The following is a 20,267-nucleotide window of genomic DNA, read 5'->3' as shown; positions in this document are numbered from 1 at the left end:
CTAGATGGACTGATTGTAGCAAGGAAGGAGTGATGTGTCTAACTCAGGTTTTCCTTCACTTTAGTGATAGATGCGAAATATTTTCTCAATGCACTTTATTCAGTGTTAGTAGAAAGTAACAGAGCTGATGGGCAGCATGGTTCTGTTCCCCCCACTCTTACCCATTCTGTTACACTTTTTAATAAAGTTACATCTTAAAAGTCAGCACTTGCCCACAGATTCAAGAAGACATCTCATTGCCAAGTCCAAAGACTTGGGTTTATGGAAGCAAATTGGTTAGTAATGATGCCTACTTTTATGGAATATCAATGTTTCAATTAATAGGTAAAGTCCTCTGCATAGCTCTTAATACCCAATCCTTTCTGTACCTCATGCTACAAGGGCAGCCTCTGTGTCACATTCCTCCTTATATTTCATTCCTTTCTATGTCCTGTATTTTGTAATTTATCACACTCTTTATTGTATAGTATTTCTATATCTCATCCTGTATGGCACAGTGTAACGTCACACCCCATCCCTCTCTGTACCCCAATACCCCATCCCTCTCTGTACCCCAATACCCCATCTCTCTGTGTACTAAAATATTCAGTTTCTCTCTATGCCTAATACTTTATCCCTATACTATTGTACCCTGTCCATCCCTGTACCCTAATACCCCATCCCTCTCTGTACCCCAATACTCTATCACTCTGTGTACATTAATGCCCTATTCCTTTCTGTGCCCCAGAACCATATCACTCTCTTTACTCCAATACCCCATCTGTATCCCAATACGCCATCCCTCTCTGTATACAAATACACATGTATTTCTGTGCCTTAATACCCCATCCTTCTCTGTGCCCCAATAACTCAACCCTCTCCTTACCCCAATACCCATACATTTCTGTGCCCCGGTACCCCATCCCTCTCTATACCCCAATACCCATACATTTCTGTACCCCATCCCTCTCTGTACCCCAATACCCATACATTTCTGTGCCCCGGTACCCCATCCCTCTCTATACCCCAATACCCAATTTCTCTCTGTACTCCAATACCCTGTCCCTCTATGTACACCAATACCCTCCTATACACTACATTCCTCTGTTTACTGTAAAGCACAGCTATACTTTATACTACCTGAATCCCTGTAACCTCATACCCCATACCTCTCTGTACCACATAGCATTGCCATGCCTCCATGGTTTAGTGTTTCCTAATACCACATCATTTTCTGTTCCGAATACCTAGTCTCTCTCTCTCTCTCTCTCTCTCTCTCTCTCTCTCTCTCTCTCTCTCTCTCTCTCTTTCTACTGTAATACTCTATTTCTAGTAGTTGCCGCATAGCATTGCTATATCTCATTCTGTATAACACAGTTTCCCCTCATACCCCATCCCTCTCTATCCTGGAATACTCTATCCCCACTCTGTACTGCATAGCATTGCTATACCTTGTACTGATTCAATGTATGCCAATATCCCAGCCTTTTTTGTACCTAATATTTAATTTTTCTTTCTCTCTAGTGTAATACCCGATCCCTCTATGTGTCACATGCCAGTGCTTTATTTCAATTTCTCTCTTTGCTTAATACTTTATTCCTGTACCATACCCTATCCTCCCCTGTACCCCAATACTCTATCCCTACCTGTACCATTATACCCTGTACCCTAATATTTTATCTCTCCTTGTACCCCAATACTCCATCCCTCCCAGTACCCTAATACCGAGTCTATCCCCGTACCCTTATACCCCATCCCCCTGTGTGCCATTATACCCTGTTCCATAATACTCTATCCCTCCCTTTACTCTAAATGTCCATCCCTCCTTGTAACCCAATATGCCATCCCTCCCAATACCCCACTCCTCTCTGTGCTCAATACTCCAGTACCCTAATACCCTGTCCCTCTTTGTATTTCTTCCTAATTTCTGTGCACAGCATTATACCTTAAAACCTCTCAGCCTCGGTATAGCTCAGGTTCCTCAAAACTATAGAAGACACAAAGATAGTTAAACAATATTGTGGTATGTGAGGTGTACGGAGCAATGACTTATAATAATAAACAAAGATTCCATATTATGAGTCATTGTTCTGTTTACCTCACACCACAATATTGTTTAAACTCTTTGTGTCTTCTATAGTTTTTGAGTTTGAGGTCAGCTGTGTTGTCTCTGGTCTGTGTGGTGCCGCAGCAGACACACACAATTGTTAGTCACAACAGGTGTACCCACAACCCACCCAAAGCCAGGACTCCAGGCATGTAGAAATCATTGGTGGCATAAAGAAACCACATCAAGGTGCACCTGTCACAAGAGAATTGTGATGACCGCCCTTCTGGATATTGTGCAGTTTCCTGTCATTCCCAGTTCCGTCATCTTGAGAAACTGTATAGATCAGATGTCCTGACTTGTTCCAGGGTGATTAGAATGTATTGTAGCCAGTGGACCAATATAAAGTCTTGTTTATATGGTTTTGAGGTTTGAAAAACTGCAGCAGCCTGTTACCACCCTCTAGAACCGCACACAGTGTTATCCTACGGGTCTGTACACATGTGAGGCATAGGGGAGGTTACCTTCAGTGTTCAGGCTGTAGCAGCCTCCTTCTCTAAGCATACTGCAGCCTGTTACCACCCTATAGAATCGCACACAGTGTTATCCTATGCGACTGTACACACGTGAGGATAGGCGAGGTTACCTTCAGTGTTTAGACTGTAGCAGCCACCCTCTCTGAGTATACTGCAGCCTGTAGCATAGACAGCTCGCAGTGCAGGACATGGCCTCTGTCTGGACAAGTGATTAATATTGACATCCGATAAAACAAGTTGTGCTCTGCAAATGGTGTCATTCACCAGAAGTAGTCTTGTGCTGCATCTATTCGTGGACATGTTGGTGTGTAAATACTTTTAAAGGGAACCTGAAGTGAGAGAGATATGGAGGCTGACATATTTAATTTTAAACTATACCAGCTGTCCTGCTGATCCTGTCTCTAATAAGCTACATACCCACACTGGTCTGAATCGGGCAGACCAGCATGTGTACAGTGGCCTCACGACTATCACTAAAGATACGGCATGTCTGATCCTTAGCCATGCCCGACACATGAGGATTGTGCGATCGCATTGGTCTTGCCGCTTCCCTACCCGCCAGAAGCACCTCTGTCCCACGCCCCCCTTCATTCTAAAGCTACATATTACCTCGCCACCCAGGAATATGGATCCCAGCGACGTCCACAACGATGCGCGCTCCCCAATCCATCCTCCTGCCAGCCGATGTGCACGACAGGCGCGACCGAGAGCTTAAGCAATTGTGTTATTTGTGCGGGAGTCATCAGGGATCTTAAAGATCTGGTCTGCCATGCGGTTCGTCATTGCCGCGCGTTGCTAAGCATCGTTCGTGTGGTTGTGCATCTGTACCCAAGTCGCAGGATTGGGGAAACGATCGCTCTTCGCTCAAAATAGTCGCTGGTCGTCGGACAAATCATCTGAAAAATCGCGTCATGAGTAGGGGCCTTTAGAGGCAGAGGACTAACAGGACAGCCAGGCAACTGGTATTGTTTTAAAGGGAACTGTAGTGAGAGGGATATGGAGGCTGCCATATTTATTTCCTTTTAAACAATACATATTGCCTGTTTATCCTGCTGATCCTCTTCCTCTAATATGGTACTTTTAGCCATAGACCCTGAACAAGCATGCAGCATATCAGGTGTTTCTGACATTGTCAGATCTGACAAGATTAGCTGCATGCTTCTTTCTGGTTTTATTCAGACACTACTGCAGCCACATAGACCAACAAAATAAATAAATATGGCAGCCTCCATATACTTCTCATTTCAGGTTCCCTTTAAATAAGTATTTCAGCCTCCGTATTCCTCTCACTTCAGGTTGCATTTAGTGATTTCTTCCTACAGGAGGAACGAGTGGAAGAAACTGATCACCTCTGGATTCCAGATTGTTAATTGAAGAAGTGTTTTTTTGCTCATCCTGTTACTTGTTTGTTATTATTTAATATTGCTGCATCTAATAAGGCCATCTATTAATGATTACTCCCTTCCTGCAGTTTACAAAATGAGGATCCTTTGCCAGAGGGCTGGGAAATCCGCTACACAAGAGAGGGCGTCAAGTACTTTGTAGACCACAATACAAAGACCACCACTTTCAATGACCCTCGGACTGGGAAGTCGTCAGTGTAAGTAATGGCCAACATGCTCACCTCTCACATTCATCTTCAGGAACAGAGTGCCCCTGACACAGAATTAGCATGTTTGCAAATGTCAGATTTTGCTAGTGATCGTTAAGTGGTTGCTCCTATTCTCCTGTATAGTTTAGAGGAATGCCCAGGGCAATTGTATTCCATCCTCCATCACACTTCTCTACATTGCTGTGACCAGGTCAGCTGCAGCCTCATTGATGCAATGCTAAACAAGCTTTGTTGAAGTGGAAAAAAAGTCAGTCAGCTCAGTTAAACACTCTTAAATACTTCAAGTCAACTGAGCTGCTAGAAATTAAAATATGTAAAATGAACCTCCGCATAAGAGAGGGTTGTACTAGAGTGAGCCCTTAAGGGCGCGAGGTTGGGGTGATCGGCATTACTTACCTAAAGGGTGCTGCTTCTCTGACCCCATGGGAGGAGCAATCCGCTATTACAATGCACTGCAGCCCGAGTCAGCAGAGGGAGACTAGAGGTAGGATCAATTAGGCATATACTAACAGGGTTATCCCACTAGACTAAAGGTGCCCATACACTCGTCAGATTGGCAGCAGACAGATAAGAAATGCATCTGATGATCTATCTGATGCGTTTTTAGAACATTTTTTACCAGGATAGAATTCCAATAGATTTCAGTTTGAAATCTGTTGAAATTCGATCTGATGGCATTTTTTTGCCATCAGATTTCCATTAAGGCCAATGCAAACTGATAAGCAATCTCATCAGATCGACCTAAATTTTCCACCCTGCTAGTTCGATGGAAATCCATCGAAATCGATCGAAATCGGCCGTCGATCGGTCGATTGGCCAACCGATTTGCGATCGATCGATCGATCGATCGATCGCGATCGATCGATCGGCCAGAAAATCGGCTGAGTGTATGGGCTGCTTTATATTCGCCACAGTGCCCATTTAATTTGGTTCGCTTTGGCTCATTCATTCTGTTGCTTTTTTCCATACTGGTGTCCTCCCTTCCCTTTGGTTGGTGGATAAAGTGTTATAAATACCTGTATTCATTTCAGCATTGAACCCTGAATGTATCTTGGAAAAGGCTGTGCGTGTTTTATTTGACTGCTGTTAGCAGGTTGTAGTATAATTACACATGTGATTAATTTATAGGTAAGGTGTAGATGTGGAATACTTTTTGCGAAAGGTTTTCACATGATCCTCTGACTTCCTATTGATTGCTTATAGCGGTCAAGCTGATGAATGAATTCTACGTTCATTAACTCCGTTAGTTGTGGAAACCAGTGCCCAGGTTGTAGGCAAGGTAGAGACTAGGCCATTTTTTGGATTCCAGCGCAGTTGACGTTCTCTGCTGTGATGTAAAAATACAATGTCCACTGCTGCTAGTAGAATAAGGGTAAAATTACTGATATTCTACTACTTAAATTCCAATAGAAAAATATCAATAATCTTTACCAATATTTTACTATGTCTTAACCTAACCCTACTCATACAGACCCTCGCTCTACTGTTGCCTTACTCTAAGACCTTCCTCTACCGATACCTAACCCTAAGACCTCCCTCCACCGATGCCTAACCCTAAGACCTCCCTCTACTGATGCCTAACCCTAAGACCCTCCCTCTACCGAAGCCTAACCCTAGATCTCCCTCCACCGATGCCTAACCCTAAGACCTCCCTCCACCGATGCCTAACCCTAAGACCTCCCTCCACCGATGCCTAACCCTAAGACCTCCCTCCACCGATGCCTAACCCTAAGACCTCCCTCTACTGATGCCTAACCCTAAGACCTCCCTCTACTGATGCCTAACCCTAAGACCTACCTTTACCAATGCCTAACCCTAAGACCTCCCTCTACTGAAGCCTAACCCTAAGACCTCCATCTACCGATGCCTAACCCTAAGACCTCTCACCACCATTGCCTAACCCTAAGACCTCTCTCCACCAATGCCTAACCCTAAGACCTCCCTCTACCGAAGCCTAACCGTAGAACCTCCCTCTACCGATGCCTAACCCTAAGACCTCCCGCTACCGATGCCTAACCCATAGACCTCCCTCTACCGATGCTTAACCCATAGACCTCCCTCTACCGATGCCTAACCTTAAGACCTCCATCTACTGATGCCTAACCCTAAGACCTCCCTCTACCGATGCCTAACCCCAAGTCCTCCCTCTACCGATGCCTAACCCTAAGTCCTCCCTCTACCGATGCCTAACCCTAAGTCCTCCCTCTACCGATGCCTAACCCTAAGTCCTCCCTCTACCGATGCCTAACCCCAAGACCTCCCTCTACCGATGCCTGACCCTAAGACCCCCCTCTACCAATGCCTGACCCTAAGACCTACCTCTAGTGAAAAAAAAGGTACATTTCCACACCCACTATGCAATGCTGCACTTTGCATTTCCGCATGCCTCGCCCAAATTTATCTTTGATGCAAATCGTGCACATTTTAAATACAAAGAAGGTTCATTTTGGGCTGGGGAGGGAAAAAACACAATCCTAAGTGAAGTCTGTAATATGTGCTTTACTTACCGGAACTTGTACTTAACTTAGAGAAATTCGGGCAGGGAAACCACTAAAGGCTATGGCCCACTAGAGCACTTTCAGACACACTTCCAAAATGAAAAACAATTTTGCAGCAAATTCACTACCCGAACCCAAATAAAAAATGGAAATCGCTAATCGCAGCACTAAATTAAAATTGCTTCTAAAGTCACTGTACAAAATGCTAGCAAGAATGCTATAAGCTTGTTTGATATGTAGTGGGAATGCTTTGTGGAAAAACTGGACAGTCAGCTGTATTTTTTTACATTACACACATGTTTGCGTCTTAATCGCACATGGCTCTGCATGTGAAATGAGATAATTTGCATACATTTTACATGGAAAGCAATGGAGAGGGAATTGTCCAGTATGCTAGCCACATGCGAACATTTGCATTAAAATTTGCATATTTTTCTCTTTACATGTGAATATCTCCTCCTCATTCTCTCACATAAAATGCAAGCCTGTAGTGAAAGCTCAGGCTAGCAGTTATCTTTAGTGATGATGTCCTGTGTGGACTGCCAGGAGAAAGGTCACTGTTGGGTAACTACTTGCATAAGACCGAGGCCGTGACCCAGGCGTGATTGACACGAGCAGATGTATATACGCCGTACAGGTGAAAGCTGCTGGGATTGTGCTGACATTCAGCAGCAGCTGGAGGTTCATAGAAAGCTGACATGGTTGCCCTGTGTGATCCGACTGACTCTCTCGCTGCTCTTTGTCTGCCAGGGTAGCAGCTGTGTGTGATGTTACTGCAGCTACCACTGATGTATCTGGCTCTAGCTTCTCTCCACTAGTGTGTTGTGCTGGCTGAAGATTAAGTACATAGATGATTTCCTTCAGCAAACATTTATGTCCATCCAGCTTTCATTTTTAGGTGGATACCTGTGTGTGTGTGTGGGGGGGGGGGGGGGGGGGGGGTTGGCCTCTAGCTGCTTTTTCCCCTTGGGACTATATTGATGAGTTGTCCCCAGCATAGTTCCCAGCTTTAGCTTTTCTACATCCATAACAAGTTCAGCTCTACCTCCAATATAAATAGACAGAGCCTATCGTGATGGACTTCGTCTTAAAGCGGAATTGTCACTATAAAAACATTTTCAACAGCAACTGGTCTGAGTGTATTAAATGATAAAGATGCTAATCCTGCATTCAAAACTTTTGCTGCTGTTATGGTTTGGAATTATCACATACCTTAGGAGCACTGGCCCTTTAATTGCCAAACAGCTGCATGCTGGGGGCTCTTTTTATCTATAATATATTCCTCCTCTTCCCTTTATTTCCCCCTCCTTCTAATGACAAGACAGTGCACTTCCTAGTATAGACCTCAGTGGGAGTGTCTGAAGACTCTGGGAGGAGGGCAGGTAAGGAATACACAAAAGCCTAATAGACCAACAGGGCTGCCAGGCAACTGGTATTGCTTAAAAAGGAAATAAAAATGGCAGCCTCCATATCCCTCTCTTTACAGTTGTCCTTTAACTGCATGCATTCCATGCTAAATGTATTCAAATGTATGCAGCTTTTATATGCGGTGGCTGCTGCATTTGCGTGCTTTGGGGTGTGCTTATGGAAACTCTATCGCAGGGACATCTGTTGTTTCCATACATGTGCTGCGATTTACCACTGAATTGCAGCCCACAGTTGCACGCATTTTGGCGCGATTGCGCTGAGATCCCGTTCATTTATAAATGAATGGTATCGCAAGCGCCTCTGGGGGAATCATGTGACGCAACGCAGTGCTGAGCTGACGCACGGCCAGCTGCATTGCAATGGAAACAAGTCCTACGCAAAATAGGCATTACACGTACACAAATTAAAAACAGTATACTGTAATTTATCAGCAGATAGTGAATATACTCCATAATGACATAAACCTGTATCTGCAGTCCCAATACTACACAAAACCAGCTGTGCACGTCTCTTTTCTTACTGTAAGGATTGAGAATACGGGGCTCTAGTTTCTCTGCACATTAGATGGCAGTTGGAACTGCATTCATGCTCACTAATAAGTAATTAAAGGTTGTAAAACTCAGTGTAGCTGAGAAAAAAAAAATCTGACAGCAGGGAACAGATAAAAAAAGTACATTGGAGCTGAATGAACATAATGGCATATGCTGCACGGGTAGCAAGACTCGAGCAAGATAGGAAGAAAATTACATCTCTGTTATTACTGCCGAAAACCCAAAACATGCAAAGCGTAATTATATTTTTTTTATTAAGAGTAACAATCCTCTTTATGCCACAATTCATGTATTGCAGATTGTTTCCTATATCTGGTAGGGGATGTCAACTGTTGCAAAGTGCCCCTAACTGAAAGCTGGCCTAGGTTGGTGAAAAGAAAAATACAAACCTCCCTATGATGCTCAGTATCTTTGTGTAATATAGTCACACACGCAGGGAGCTGAGAATTCCTTAGGCCCTGAGTACTGATACAGCGTTTGCAGAAAAGTATCATATATATTTTTGACAATATTGTAAAGCCACAGCTGTCAGTGCATGACTGGGATAAGGCTCCAGGAGATGTAGAAAGTAAGACTGTTAACCCGTTCAGGTTTAAAAAAAAAAAAAAAAAAAAAAACACGCACAAGATTTTACAATTAGAAGTTATTTTGGTGTGTATACTTTGTGGATACCGAAAGAAAAAGTTTGAATGTAATTCCACTTCAGAATAAACTGGGAGCTTTTCATCGGTAGCTGTCCTTTAGCAAATTTAGATTTCCCTTTGAGCAGTCTGAGGACATCCTTGCTTAAGAGCTTCCTTCTATAACTGAAATTTGTTTAAATATTTAGTAGTGCTGCATGACTCTGAGTCAAACACAGCTCTTCATGACCTTGCTTTTAAAAAAATCCAAAATCTAATGCATGTTTTTCTTCTATCTCTGTAGAACGAAAGGGCCCCAGATTGCCTATGAACGCAGCTTTCGATGGAAGCTGGCCCACTTTCGTTATTTGTGTCAGGTAATCATTATTTTTTTTTTAAGTAATCTGAAGATTATACATCTTAAGAAGCCAGTGGACAGAATGATGTTATTGAAATGTGCCAGTGCTGAAAGGTGCCGGTACCGATAAGGGAGATGTCCCGCTGCTAATCTGCTGCATTAGTCAGGTTGTTTAAACACGCTCTCATGCCTGTCTTGCTCTTATTAAAATGCTGACCTGACTGTGCACTTCTTTGCAGTCTAATGCCTTGCCAAGCCATGTCAAGATAACCGTGTCCCGACAGACGCTGTTTGAGGACTCCTTTCAGCAGGTAAGTTCCAAACTTTATCTTTGGGGAGTAAAACCGGATACTTTGGTGCCTGTTTATAAAAATTGTATTTTAGACGAGGAGCATATTTCATCTTGTTAGCATAATGAGGTTGATCACTTTTATTTATAAACATAATTCTTATATTTGCCTAATTCCAAACGGATTCTAAATAACGTGCATATTGCATGAGTTCTAATTCCAAATACGGTAGTGGTTCTTTGATGTCAGTGGAGGATAGTTATGCTGCTATTTATAAAAGTTTAATTAGTTTTAGTTTTCCAGATGTAATGTGTTATCTTCTAGTTGACTAACGGCATGCGTTTGACAAATGGATGAAAGTGATAAGTGCCTTCTGTTAGTTGTGTGCAATTATGCAATGGTGTATCTAGGTCCAGTTCTAGGAATTGTTTATTTTAGCTTTAGATAGTGCAATTAGAAGTGAAAGAAAACCTGTATAAAAAAAAAAACCTCCCCTGGGGGTACTCACCTCGGATGGGGGAAGCCTCCGGATCCTATTGAGGCTTCCCAGTCCTCGGTCCCACGGTGGCAGCAATAAAGCTCCCCGAACAGCGGGAATGTAAATATTTACCTTTCCGGCTCCAGCACAGGCGCAGTATCGGCTCTCCGCTCGGAGATAGGCGGAAATAGGTAAATAAATCAGCGCTTGTCAGGCTTGTCGAGGGAGGATTGCCGGAGACTTCGGGGGTAGCCAGCGGTGAGTACCCCCCAGGGGAACTTTTTTTTTGTTACAGGTTCTCTTTAAAACCAATAGCGAACTTTTATTTCTTTCCTGTGTTCCCCTTTGTACTGATGTCGATTTTGCTGCTGATTGACCATCCAATTCAATAATTATTATTGAATTGAATAAAAATCGGTGCTGTAACAAGCATGCCCGATCAACTATTAGTCCGATTTTGTGCTGAAATCAGTCAAATCTATTGATTGAAATGCTGGGAATTCTAGGGCCAATGTGGTTGATCTTGTGTGCAGTGGTAACAGCGTGCTATATCGGACTGAACACTATGAAAGCCCCATCCGCTGTTGTGCCTCCCCCCCACACTGTATTAAAATATCTCTCCTGTCCGGCCGCCCACAGCTAGTGTCCAGCTGCTTTTGCATTGGCGCCTTGTGCTGCTGGCATGTAGCACGTGGCGGGTGCATATGGAAGCAGCTGGACGCTAGCGGCTTGGCAGGTGAGATATTTTAATGCAGGGGGGTGACATTAACATTTGGGACGACAGAGGTGGCGCCACTAGGCAGATTCCCTCCCGAGAGATTTCATGCTGAAATTGATTGGGAATCAGCCTGCGGTGTATGGGCAGGCAGCAGATTTCTCTCTGATGGGCACATGCAGGCCTTGTTCACATCATACGCGCTTCCGTGCGGATATGGAAGCGCGTATGATGTGCTGAAACGCAGGAACGGCAGAAGGGCATAGACTGCCCTTCTACCGTTCACATCTACTGCACTGCGCAGCAGTACGATGCGCTGGGAAGCGCTTGCGTACTGCTGCCTGCATTTTGCCCGGAAGCACAGAGCTTATCCCATCACTGTCAATGGATGGGATCAGCAGCGGCGCAGATGGCGTGCGATCGGCTGCGGTGCGTTCGGATCGCACGGCCATCTGCGCTACTCACATGTGAACGAGGCCTAAAGAAACTCAGAGACGAACATCATAATAGATTTATACATGCCTGGGGCTTCCTCCAGCCCCATCCGCATGGATCGCTCCCACGCCGCCATCCTCCGCTGCCTCTATTGGTTCCTGTCGCTGGGGCTGGAGGAAGCCCCAGGTATGTATAAATCTATCATGATGTTCGTCTCTGAGCCCCATCTCTGGTTCCCTTTAAGGACTTCCATTTCTTTCTGTTAAGGGAAACAGACAGGAAAAGTGACGGAAGTGGGGCTACCGTTACGGTTGGAACATAAAGCTTTCTTGATGAACTATTTTTCGTTTTCCATTGTGTAGATTATGGCATTGAAGCCTTACGACTTAAGAAGACGATTGTATGTAATGTTCAGAGGTGAAGAAGGCCTGGATTATGGAGGGCTGGCCAGGTAAATGTCTCCTTGTGCCTTACTTTTCATTAGAATGTAATTTAGTCAATAGGAGAGTATAATCACAGGGATCTGCAAAAGTCATTTACAACAGGAAAAAAGTAAAAAAAAAAAAAAAAAAAAAAAAAAAAAAATGCGCACACACAGAACAATGCATGCTTTTGCATTCTTTGCCCTATGCATTTCTTTTTGCATTTGTGTTTTCTTTTTTTGTGGGTCAATGTCCCATCAACTTAAAGGACAACTGTAAAAAGAGGGATATGGAGGCTGCCATATTTATTTCCTTTTTAACAATACCAGTTGCCTGGCTACCAGCCTCTAATACTTTTAGCCATAGTCCCTGAACAAGCATGCAGCAGATCAGGTGTTTCTGACATTGTTGTCAGATCTGACAAGATTAGCTGCATGCTTGTTTCTGGTGCCCTTCAGACACTACAGCAGCCTAATAGACCAACAGGGCTGCCAGGCAACTGGTATTGCGTAAAAAGGAAATAAAAATGGCAGCCTCCATATCCCTCTCTTTACAGTTGTCCTTTAACTGCATGCATTCCATGCTAAACGTATTCAAATGTATGCAGCTTTTATATGTGGTAGCTGCTGCATTTGATTGGTCCAATTCCAAGCTGCATAAATGTAGAATAAAAAATGTGTCAACTTGTAACGATTAGCATCTTGCTGACCATCCCGAGTCAGAGCGGGGACATCCCCATGTGGTTTGCAGAGAGCTAATGATCCAGATGTAGGGTTGTAAAATAGTGTAGTGGCAGGCAGTAGCTGAATAGTGCAAGTGGCTGGATAGTGTAATGGTTAAGGGCCCGTTTTCACTGGTGAATAGGATGCGAGGTGATCGCCTTATCGCCTCGCAACCCTCCGCAGGTACTTCCGTTTGTCTTCGGGACAGCCAGATGCGGCGTCATGCGGCTTCCTGTCTGCGGCTATGGGGATCGGATGCGTGCTGCGGAAAACTGCAGCATGCTATCCATAATATAAGGTGGAATTCCGCTCACAAACTCCGTCCGCCGACAGTGCAGGAAAGCGGGCTGCTCAGACCCCACTTCCAATAGTGTAGAAAGGTGAATAATTAAGGACGTGTAACGTCCGAAACATGTCAGCATGTGGTGATGGATTTTAGCCTGATATGTGTTTGATCTAATAAAGCTATTTCTACTCTACCGACATTTGTGCGGAATTCACCTTTCTACACTATCCATAATATCCCCCACGTCACATCGCGCTGGATCGCGTAGGTAAATTTGCGTCAGTGAAAAACGACTCCATTGACTTAAATTGGTTGCAGTTTCGTGGCGATGCTGAGAGGTTTGCACATTGCAACGCGTCTAGTGGAAACAGGCCCTAAGAGCTCTGACCCTGACACAGGCTCTTCCTGTTCAGTAAGCCAGAACCTATTTAGTAAGGAGTCCTTGGGCAAGACTCCCTAACACTGCTACTGCCTATAGAGCGCGCCCTAGTGACTGCAGCTCATGCGTTTTGAGTCCGCCAGGAGAAAAGCGCAATATAAATGTTTTGTCTTGAAATAACTGTTTTGAGTTGCCAAAGTAACAGGCAGTTTGACGACATTCTGTGCATATCCATGGCAACACATTCTTGTTGTACGAACCACATGAAAGTGTGAAGACATGGCCATACCTCCCTCAAAAAGTGGGGTTTTATTTGTAAACTGGTAAACTGAGGATGCTTCTGCTCTCCTTCGTCTCTCCTTCGTCTGAGACAGAGGCCACACCTCCCTCAAAAAGTAGGGGATCTGTGTGTGAAGTTTGGTTGAAGGAAAAGGTTGACACCGCTCACCACCCTACCTTGTTAGCCAGGAGTAGGACCTCAGGCAGCCAGACCCCATAGTACTGTAGAAAAGAAAAGAAGGGGATCTGCTGCACTGGCATTCTAAAAGTCCGATTTTTATTGAAAAGTAAATAGGCTGGACATGCACAATAGTTCACGCTCATAGCTGACTAAGAAGCGATTGTGAGGCTCCGACACGCGTGGGCTATTGTGCATGTCCAGCTTATTAGTTTTTCAATAAAAATCGGACTTTTACAATGCCGGTGCAGCGGATCCCCTTGGTTGCTAAACAGTAAAATTGGGCATGCGGTAGCTTGTAGGAGGAGATTACTGAAGGCAAGAGTAAAACTGCGTGCTGCAGAAAACTGCAGCATGCCATCCATAATTGCTCCCGTGTCACATCGTACCGCATCGCAAATGAAATGTACATCAATGGAAACTACTCCATTGACTTGTATTGGATGCAGTCTGCATGCAGTGCGATCGTATTGCACCACGACTAGTGGAAACGCAGGCATAGGTATGGTATAGAGTTTGCCATAACGACTTCCTGTGGCAATGCATTCCACATCTTAATCACTCTTACTGTAAAGAACCCTTTCCTAAATAAATGGCTAAAATGTTTTTCCTCCATGCGCAGATCATGTCCTCTAGTCCTTTGAGAAGGCCTAGGGACAAAAAGCTCATCCGCCAAGCTATTATATTGCCCTCTGATGTATTTATACATGTTAATTAGATCCCCTCTAAGGCGTCTTTTCTCTAGACTAAATAAACCCAGTTTATCTAACCTTTCTTGGTAAGCGAGACCTTCTTGGTAAGCGAGGTTAGCTGTGTTTATTTTTTGACATATAAACAGAATGATGCTTGGTACTCAAAAATCAAAGATCACCAGCGGCTAACACAACATCCAAAAATAAACAAGATAGTTGGTGCCACATACAACGGGCATGTGGGTTAAGCCCCTCTGCCGGCATCAACGCCAATCTCCTAGAGGGGTCCCTACGCTAACGGCGGATGTATCCGCATACTACATATAGAATGAGTGTGTCAACTATTGGACACATATCTGATATAGGATAAAAAGCCTGAGAACAAACTAAAGCTACCCATACACTACGCCAATTTCCCGTCGATAAACAGCAGAATCGATCACTGTGATCGAATCTGCTGTGAAATTGATAATGCAAATGTTGACCAATCGATTAGCGGTGATCAATTCGGCAACAACCGACGCAGCATAGCAACAGCAATACATTACCTGTCCACCGGCGCGAGTCCCCGGTCCGTGCTGACACTTTCTCCAGCTGGCCGGTCTACTCATGACTTCCTGTCTTCTCTTGTGACAAGCCGAAGTTCAGACAGTAGAGCGCCCTCTACTGTTTGTACTTACAAGACTGGTCAGGAAGTGAAGAGGAGACAGGCCAGCTGGAGAAAGTGTCAGCACGGACCGGGGACTCGCAGCGGTGGACAGGTAATGTATTGCTGCTGGCCAGGGGAGCACATCGGGCAGAGAGGCAGGTGGCAGCTCCACAGGTTGTGACTTGATTTCAAGCTGAAATCGATTCAAAATATGTGTGCAGTAATGGGCAGCCATTAGATCCCTTTGTGATCAGATTCGATCAGAGAGGGATCTATCTGTTGGTCAATCTGGTGGACATCGACCAGTGTATGGCTGCCTTTAACGTGAGGTCTCCCAAGGCCAAGGCTGACCTGTTTAACCATGGGAGATTTTTTTTTTCCACTGTTGTAAGTTATGCTGGTGAACGGAGGATGCTTCTGCCTCTGAGAATCATTCACTGACTCTTCTTTGTTCTTCCTTTCAGAGAATGGTTCTTCCTGCTCTCCCATGAAGTGCTCAATCCCATGTATTGCTTGTTTGAGTATGCTGGCAAAAGCAATTATTGTCTACAGATCAACCCAGCCTCTACCATCAACCCTGATCACCTGTCCTACTTCTGCTTCATCGGACGCTTCATCGCTATGGTCAGTCTTCATAATTCCTAGATGTGGTATTGGGCCTGATCCAGAAATACAATAATAGTTTTAAAAGTAGCCTACGAACGATATTTCTCAATTATCCAGATGGCGGTATATTAACGTTGAAATAAGTTACCTTCAGCTGGACTTAAAATTTTTTATACTGATGGGATAAACAAATTGTGTCTGTAGTCCTAATCCTAAACTGGACTTTACTGGAATCTTTTAGCCTTATTTTTTGTTTAAAAGGTTGCAAAGCCAAGATGAAAGTTTTGGCTGCCATCAGGTAAATGAAGGTAGTTTTTCAGTATTATTTAGCTCCCATACAGACAAATCATGAACTATTGAACTTGCCAGCCACACAGAAATTTCAGTCCTAATTGGTTATCAGAGACAGACTGCAGAGAAACTGTCAAATAGAGCTGTGGATTATGAACCCTTACAGTGAGATACCAGAAAAAGGAACTCCGGCTAGTAGAATTGGAACTGTACGTACATGCTTATCTAATCATGTCACTTGAGGTACTCTTTAAAGGAATGATCCGAGGTAGAAAAAAAAGTCCTCCTTACTCAGGGCTTCCTCCAGCCCCTGGCAGCCGATATGTCCCTCGCTGCAGCTTTGCTCCAGCTGGTTGCCGGGGGTCATTTGGTCCATTGGAAATGCTTGTCAGGTTGACAACTTCTGCACCTGCGCAAGCGTGTGGCTGCGTCGCTCATGACAGTGCTTACATTGTCAGGAGCGTTCTGTGCAGGGCTGCGCAGAACGCTCCAAGCCACGTGAGGGCAATTGCGCAGGCGCAGAAGATGCCGACCTGGCGGAAGGGGGACCCCTGGCCACTGGCTGGGAGCAGAGCTTCAGCAAGAGACATATCGGCTGCTAGGGCCTGGAGGAAGCCTCGGGTAAGTCTTCTTCTTACATTTTTTTCTTTTTTTTTTTTTTAACCTCGGATATTCCTTTTAAGTTAATTCTACTTTTAAAATACCTCAAAAAGAATTGCATAAATACTTGTTGCATGAATGAGGTGAAATTAGGTAAAGCTTTATCAGATGGACATCTGAACCAGCCGCTTGCAGCAGCCTGGCGTCTCGCTGCAAATGCTTTTCTGCAAACTTGCAGGAAAGCATTTGTTGGCTTTCGATGGCACTTCCTTGCGTGAGGCGATTTTCATCCCTGCAGGGGAACACAGAAGCGTGGCGGTAAACAATCCTCTGAACAACCTGCTGCTTCCAGAATTGGCTAAGCACCGGGCCAGAAGAAGGTGAAAATTGGGGGTTGCAACACTGCGGTTGTGCAAATGGCAGTAAGCGATCATACGGATGCCTGTCCATTCCGTCGACGCCATGGCCGTCATTTACCATTGCAGAACCATCTTAGTGAACCAGCCCTGAATCCGTATTCGTACTCCCAGCTCTGGTCACTGCTCTGTAGTGCGATGGGAGTCAGAGAGTCTCCCATACGCTTCTAGGAAGCTGGGTCACTTCTGATGGGCCCTATTGCAGCAGAACTTCCAGCACCGCACTACATTCTCCTAGTGAATCCATTTCACATAGCTGAAGCTCTTCAGAGTTTCATAAGAGGATGATGGTCCTCTTTAACCACCCTGGCGATCTATTTTTTTGTGGCGTTCGGCCGCGGGTGGTTTTTTTTTAACCTTTTTTTGAAATTTTTTTTTATCATGTAGCTAGCCTAGCGCTAGCTACATGATTCCCCCTCCCTGCATCATCCCGCCCACCCCTCCAATCGCCGCCGGCGATTATACCCAACAGGAGATCCCGCTCTGAACGGGATTCCCTGTTAGGGGAATGACGTCATCGACGTCATGATGTCGGGGGAGTCCTGATCCACCCCATAGCACAGCCTGGCAGGCGATGATTGGCCAGGCTACGCTGAGGGTCGGGGGGCTTCTTTCGCGGCACGTAGCGGCGGATCGACGGCGATCGAATTAAACACGCTGCTAGCAAAGTGCTAGCTGCGTGTTTTAAAAAAAAAAAAATTGTAAAAAAAGACCTACCAAGGGCCGAGCATCATCATTCCCATACCGCTAAGGTGGTTAATGTCCTTTCATATTAGCTTCATGATTGTCACTCTCCGCAATGTCATTAGTCATTCAGCAGCGCTTGGCAGAAGGTCTGGCATTTGGGATGTGACCTATGTTATGCAGCATGATGTTTGTGCGCGATGCTTTATGCGATGATGAACAGTACAATGGTATGCAGCATTATCCTGTGTATACAGACTGCCATGTCATACCAGCAGATATTTACAGCAGTCTGGCTACCTGCTACAACAGTACAATAAAGGTAGCCATACATGTAATGATTCTGATTCAATCCACAAAGCAATCGACTTTATTACGGAATCGACTTCAGTATGGTTGATAGAAAGTTGATCGACTAGTGGCCCACACACTACAGGCTATATCCTATGCGATTCACCTCCACATTTCATCTGACCGATGTTGTGTCTCCATGCTCTGAATGCAAAAATCGATTCAGAGTCAATTGAATGACGTGAACTGTAGCAGATTCCTGTGCTATCGACTGATATCTTGCGTCCTGCTCAATCGACTAAGCTGGTGGATTCAGTATGAAATCAGCCACTTTTCATCGATTGGGAATTCTGGAAAACACTTGATTCTATAAAATCAAATCGAATGGTCAATTGCACTGCCAAATCGCTGGATGTATGGCTACCTTAACATTTTTAGGCTCCCTGCACACTGCAAATCCGTTTTGCGATTCCGATTCCGTTTCCGATTTTCAATTCCGATTTTCCCTGAATGCAATCAACAGAAAAACTGAGGAAAAAACGCAGCATGCAGTAACGATTAAAAATTAGAATCGCATGCAGTGTGCAAGGAGCCAAAAAGCGCTTCTCTCCCAGAAGAGATCAGCAGGATAGCCTGGGAACATGCAATGTTTAAAGGAAATAAATATGGCAGCCGCCTTATCCCTTTTAGTTCAGGTGTGCTTTAAGGCCCTACCATTCCTTTGCTTTTGGTATTTAGAGATGAATCACATGGTAAATGGGAAAATCCCTTGCCTTTGATAAAGGGCCATCCAGCTAGAAACCTTGTGCCGGTGCTACTTTATGTACTCTGCTTACAATAAAACCAATATCTTGTGACTAGCACACTGCTAGCTGAGCCCTGGTTTTGTGCATTCTATGACTCACATGGTACTTGGCAGTGATTGATTGATTTTCTTTCCCCCACAGGCTTTGTTCCACGGTAAATTCATAGATACCGGCTTCTCTCTACCATTCTACAAGCGCATGCTAAGCAAAAAATTAACCATCAAAGACCTAGAGTCTATCGATCCTGAATTCTATAACTCCCTCATATGGATCAGGTAAGTAAGAAATGTGTGTGCACTATGGTCTGACTGTTAGAGCTACTCCTCTCTATATACAGAGATTGGAAGGCTAGGAGAGGTCGCCTGAAATAGCACTGTAAAAGCACAAAGCACAGGAATGTACCCTAAGCAGCAGCACGTTGCTAGGGGTTTTGCCGCTCTTCCCGATATCGCTCGCCATTACCGCTGCGCACCTGATCAGCCACGATGGCCCGACATCTTGCAGCATGTCCGATTGATACATGCGACCAGTTTCGCTCTGAAATTTGTCACATCGTCAATCAGGCATGCTCTTGGCTGCACCGGTTTTCTTCCCATTCTGTAATAATTGGGGAGAACAGGCTATCTCTTAACCCTCCTGGCGGTTGATTTTTTTCTGCAAAATATGCAGAAATTCTTTTTTTTTTTTTAATTTTGTGTTTTTGTTTCATGTAAAGCTACCAGAGTGGTAGCTACATGAAATACCACTAGAGAGCGCATGTGTCCCTCTAGTGCGATCGTCGCCGGCATCAATAGCAAACGGGAACGCGTATATAACGCGTTCCCCTGTTTGGCTTCTCCTGCCGCCATGGCGACGATCGGAATGACGTCAGCCGACATCCTGACGTCAGGCGGTTCAGATCCAGCCCATAGCGCTGCCTGGAACTCATTGGTCCAGGCAGCGCAGGGCTCTGGGGGGGCCTCTTCCGCCGCTGCGTGCGGGCTTACCGCCAGGAAGGTTAAAGGATCCTGTGATTGTAAGCTTGTAAAGACGCAGTAGCCGCTGACCTCGCCGGGTGAACAGCTGCTACGGAGGGGACTCCGGGCACACAAGCTTCCAGGGGCTGGAGGAAGCCCCAGGTAAGTAAATCTGTTTTTTAGACATTTGCCTGATATTTCCTTTAAACTCTTTGCCATTCTATTCAGAATTTTTATTCTGAATTTCTAAAAAGAAAAAAACAAATTGAGGGAAATGGCATATAAGCAGTAAGCATATTATGGCACTATTAGTACGCCCGCCAGCCCGTCCGCCCCTTTGCCAGTCATCCCTTGCCGCGCGTCACTCTTCCTCAGTGTCTCTGCGTCCCTGCACATGCGCAGAGCGCAAGTGAGACACACACAGGGACATGGGACGCAGAGACATTAGGGTTTTATTATAGAG

General features: G+C 44.8%; 1 protein-coding gene across 3 annotated transcripts in view; it reads left to right on the top strand.

The window, feature by feature from the left end:
* The window catches only part of WWP1 (WW domain containing E3 ubiquitin protein ligase 1), a 259,846-nt gene that overhangs the window by 219,384 nt on the left and 20,195 nt on the right, over window positions 1-20,267 (top strand). For all 3 annotated transcript variants that reach the window (XM_068237622.1, XM_068237623.1, XM_068237624.1), the window contains 6 exons: window positions 4,034-4,162; window positions 9,576-9,648; window positions 9,869-9,940; window positions 11,910-11,998; window positions 15,619-15,778; window positions 18,990-19,123. In XM_068237622.1, the coding sequence (XP_068093723.1) occupies window positions 4,034-4,162; window positions 9,576-9,648; window positions 9,869-9,940; window positions 11,910-11,998; window positions 15,619-15,778; window positions 18,990-19,123 (657 nt within the window). The remainder of the gene's footprint in view (window positions 1-4,033; window positions 4,163-9,575; window positions 9,649-9,868; window positions 9,941-11,909; window positions 11,999-15,618; window positions 15,779-18,989; window positions 19,124-20,267) is intronic.

Source organism: Hyperolius riggenbachi, chromosome 5 (assembly GCF_040937935.1).
Source record: "Hyperolius riggenbachi isolate aHypRig1 chromosome 5, aHypRig1.pri, whole genome shotgun sequence".
NCBI classification, from domain to species: Eukaryota; Metazoa; Chordata; class Amphibia; order Anura; family Hyperoliidae; genus Hyperolius; species Hyperolius riggenbachi.
The sequence above is the reverse complement of the archived record's forward strand: the minus strand, read 5'-3'. Positions and strand labels throughout refer to the sequence as shown.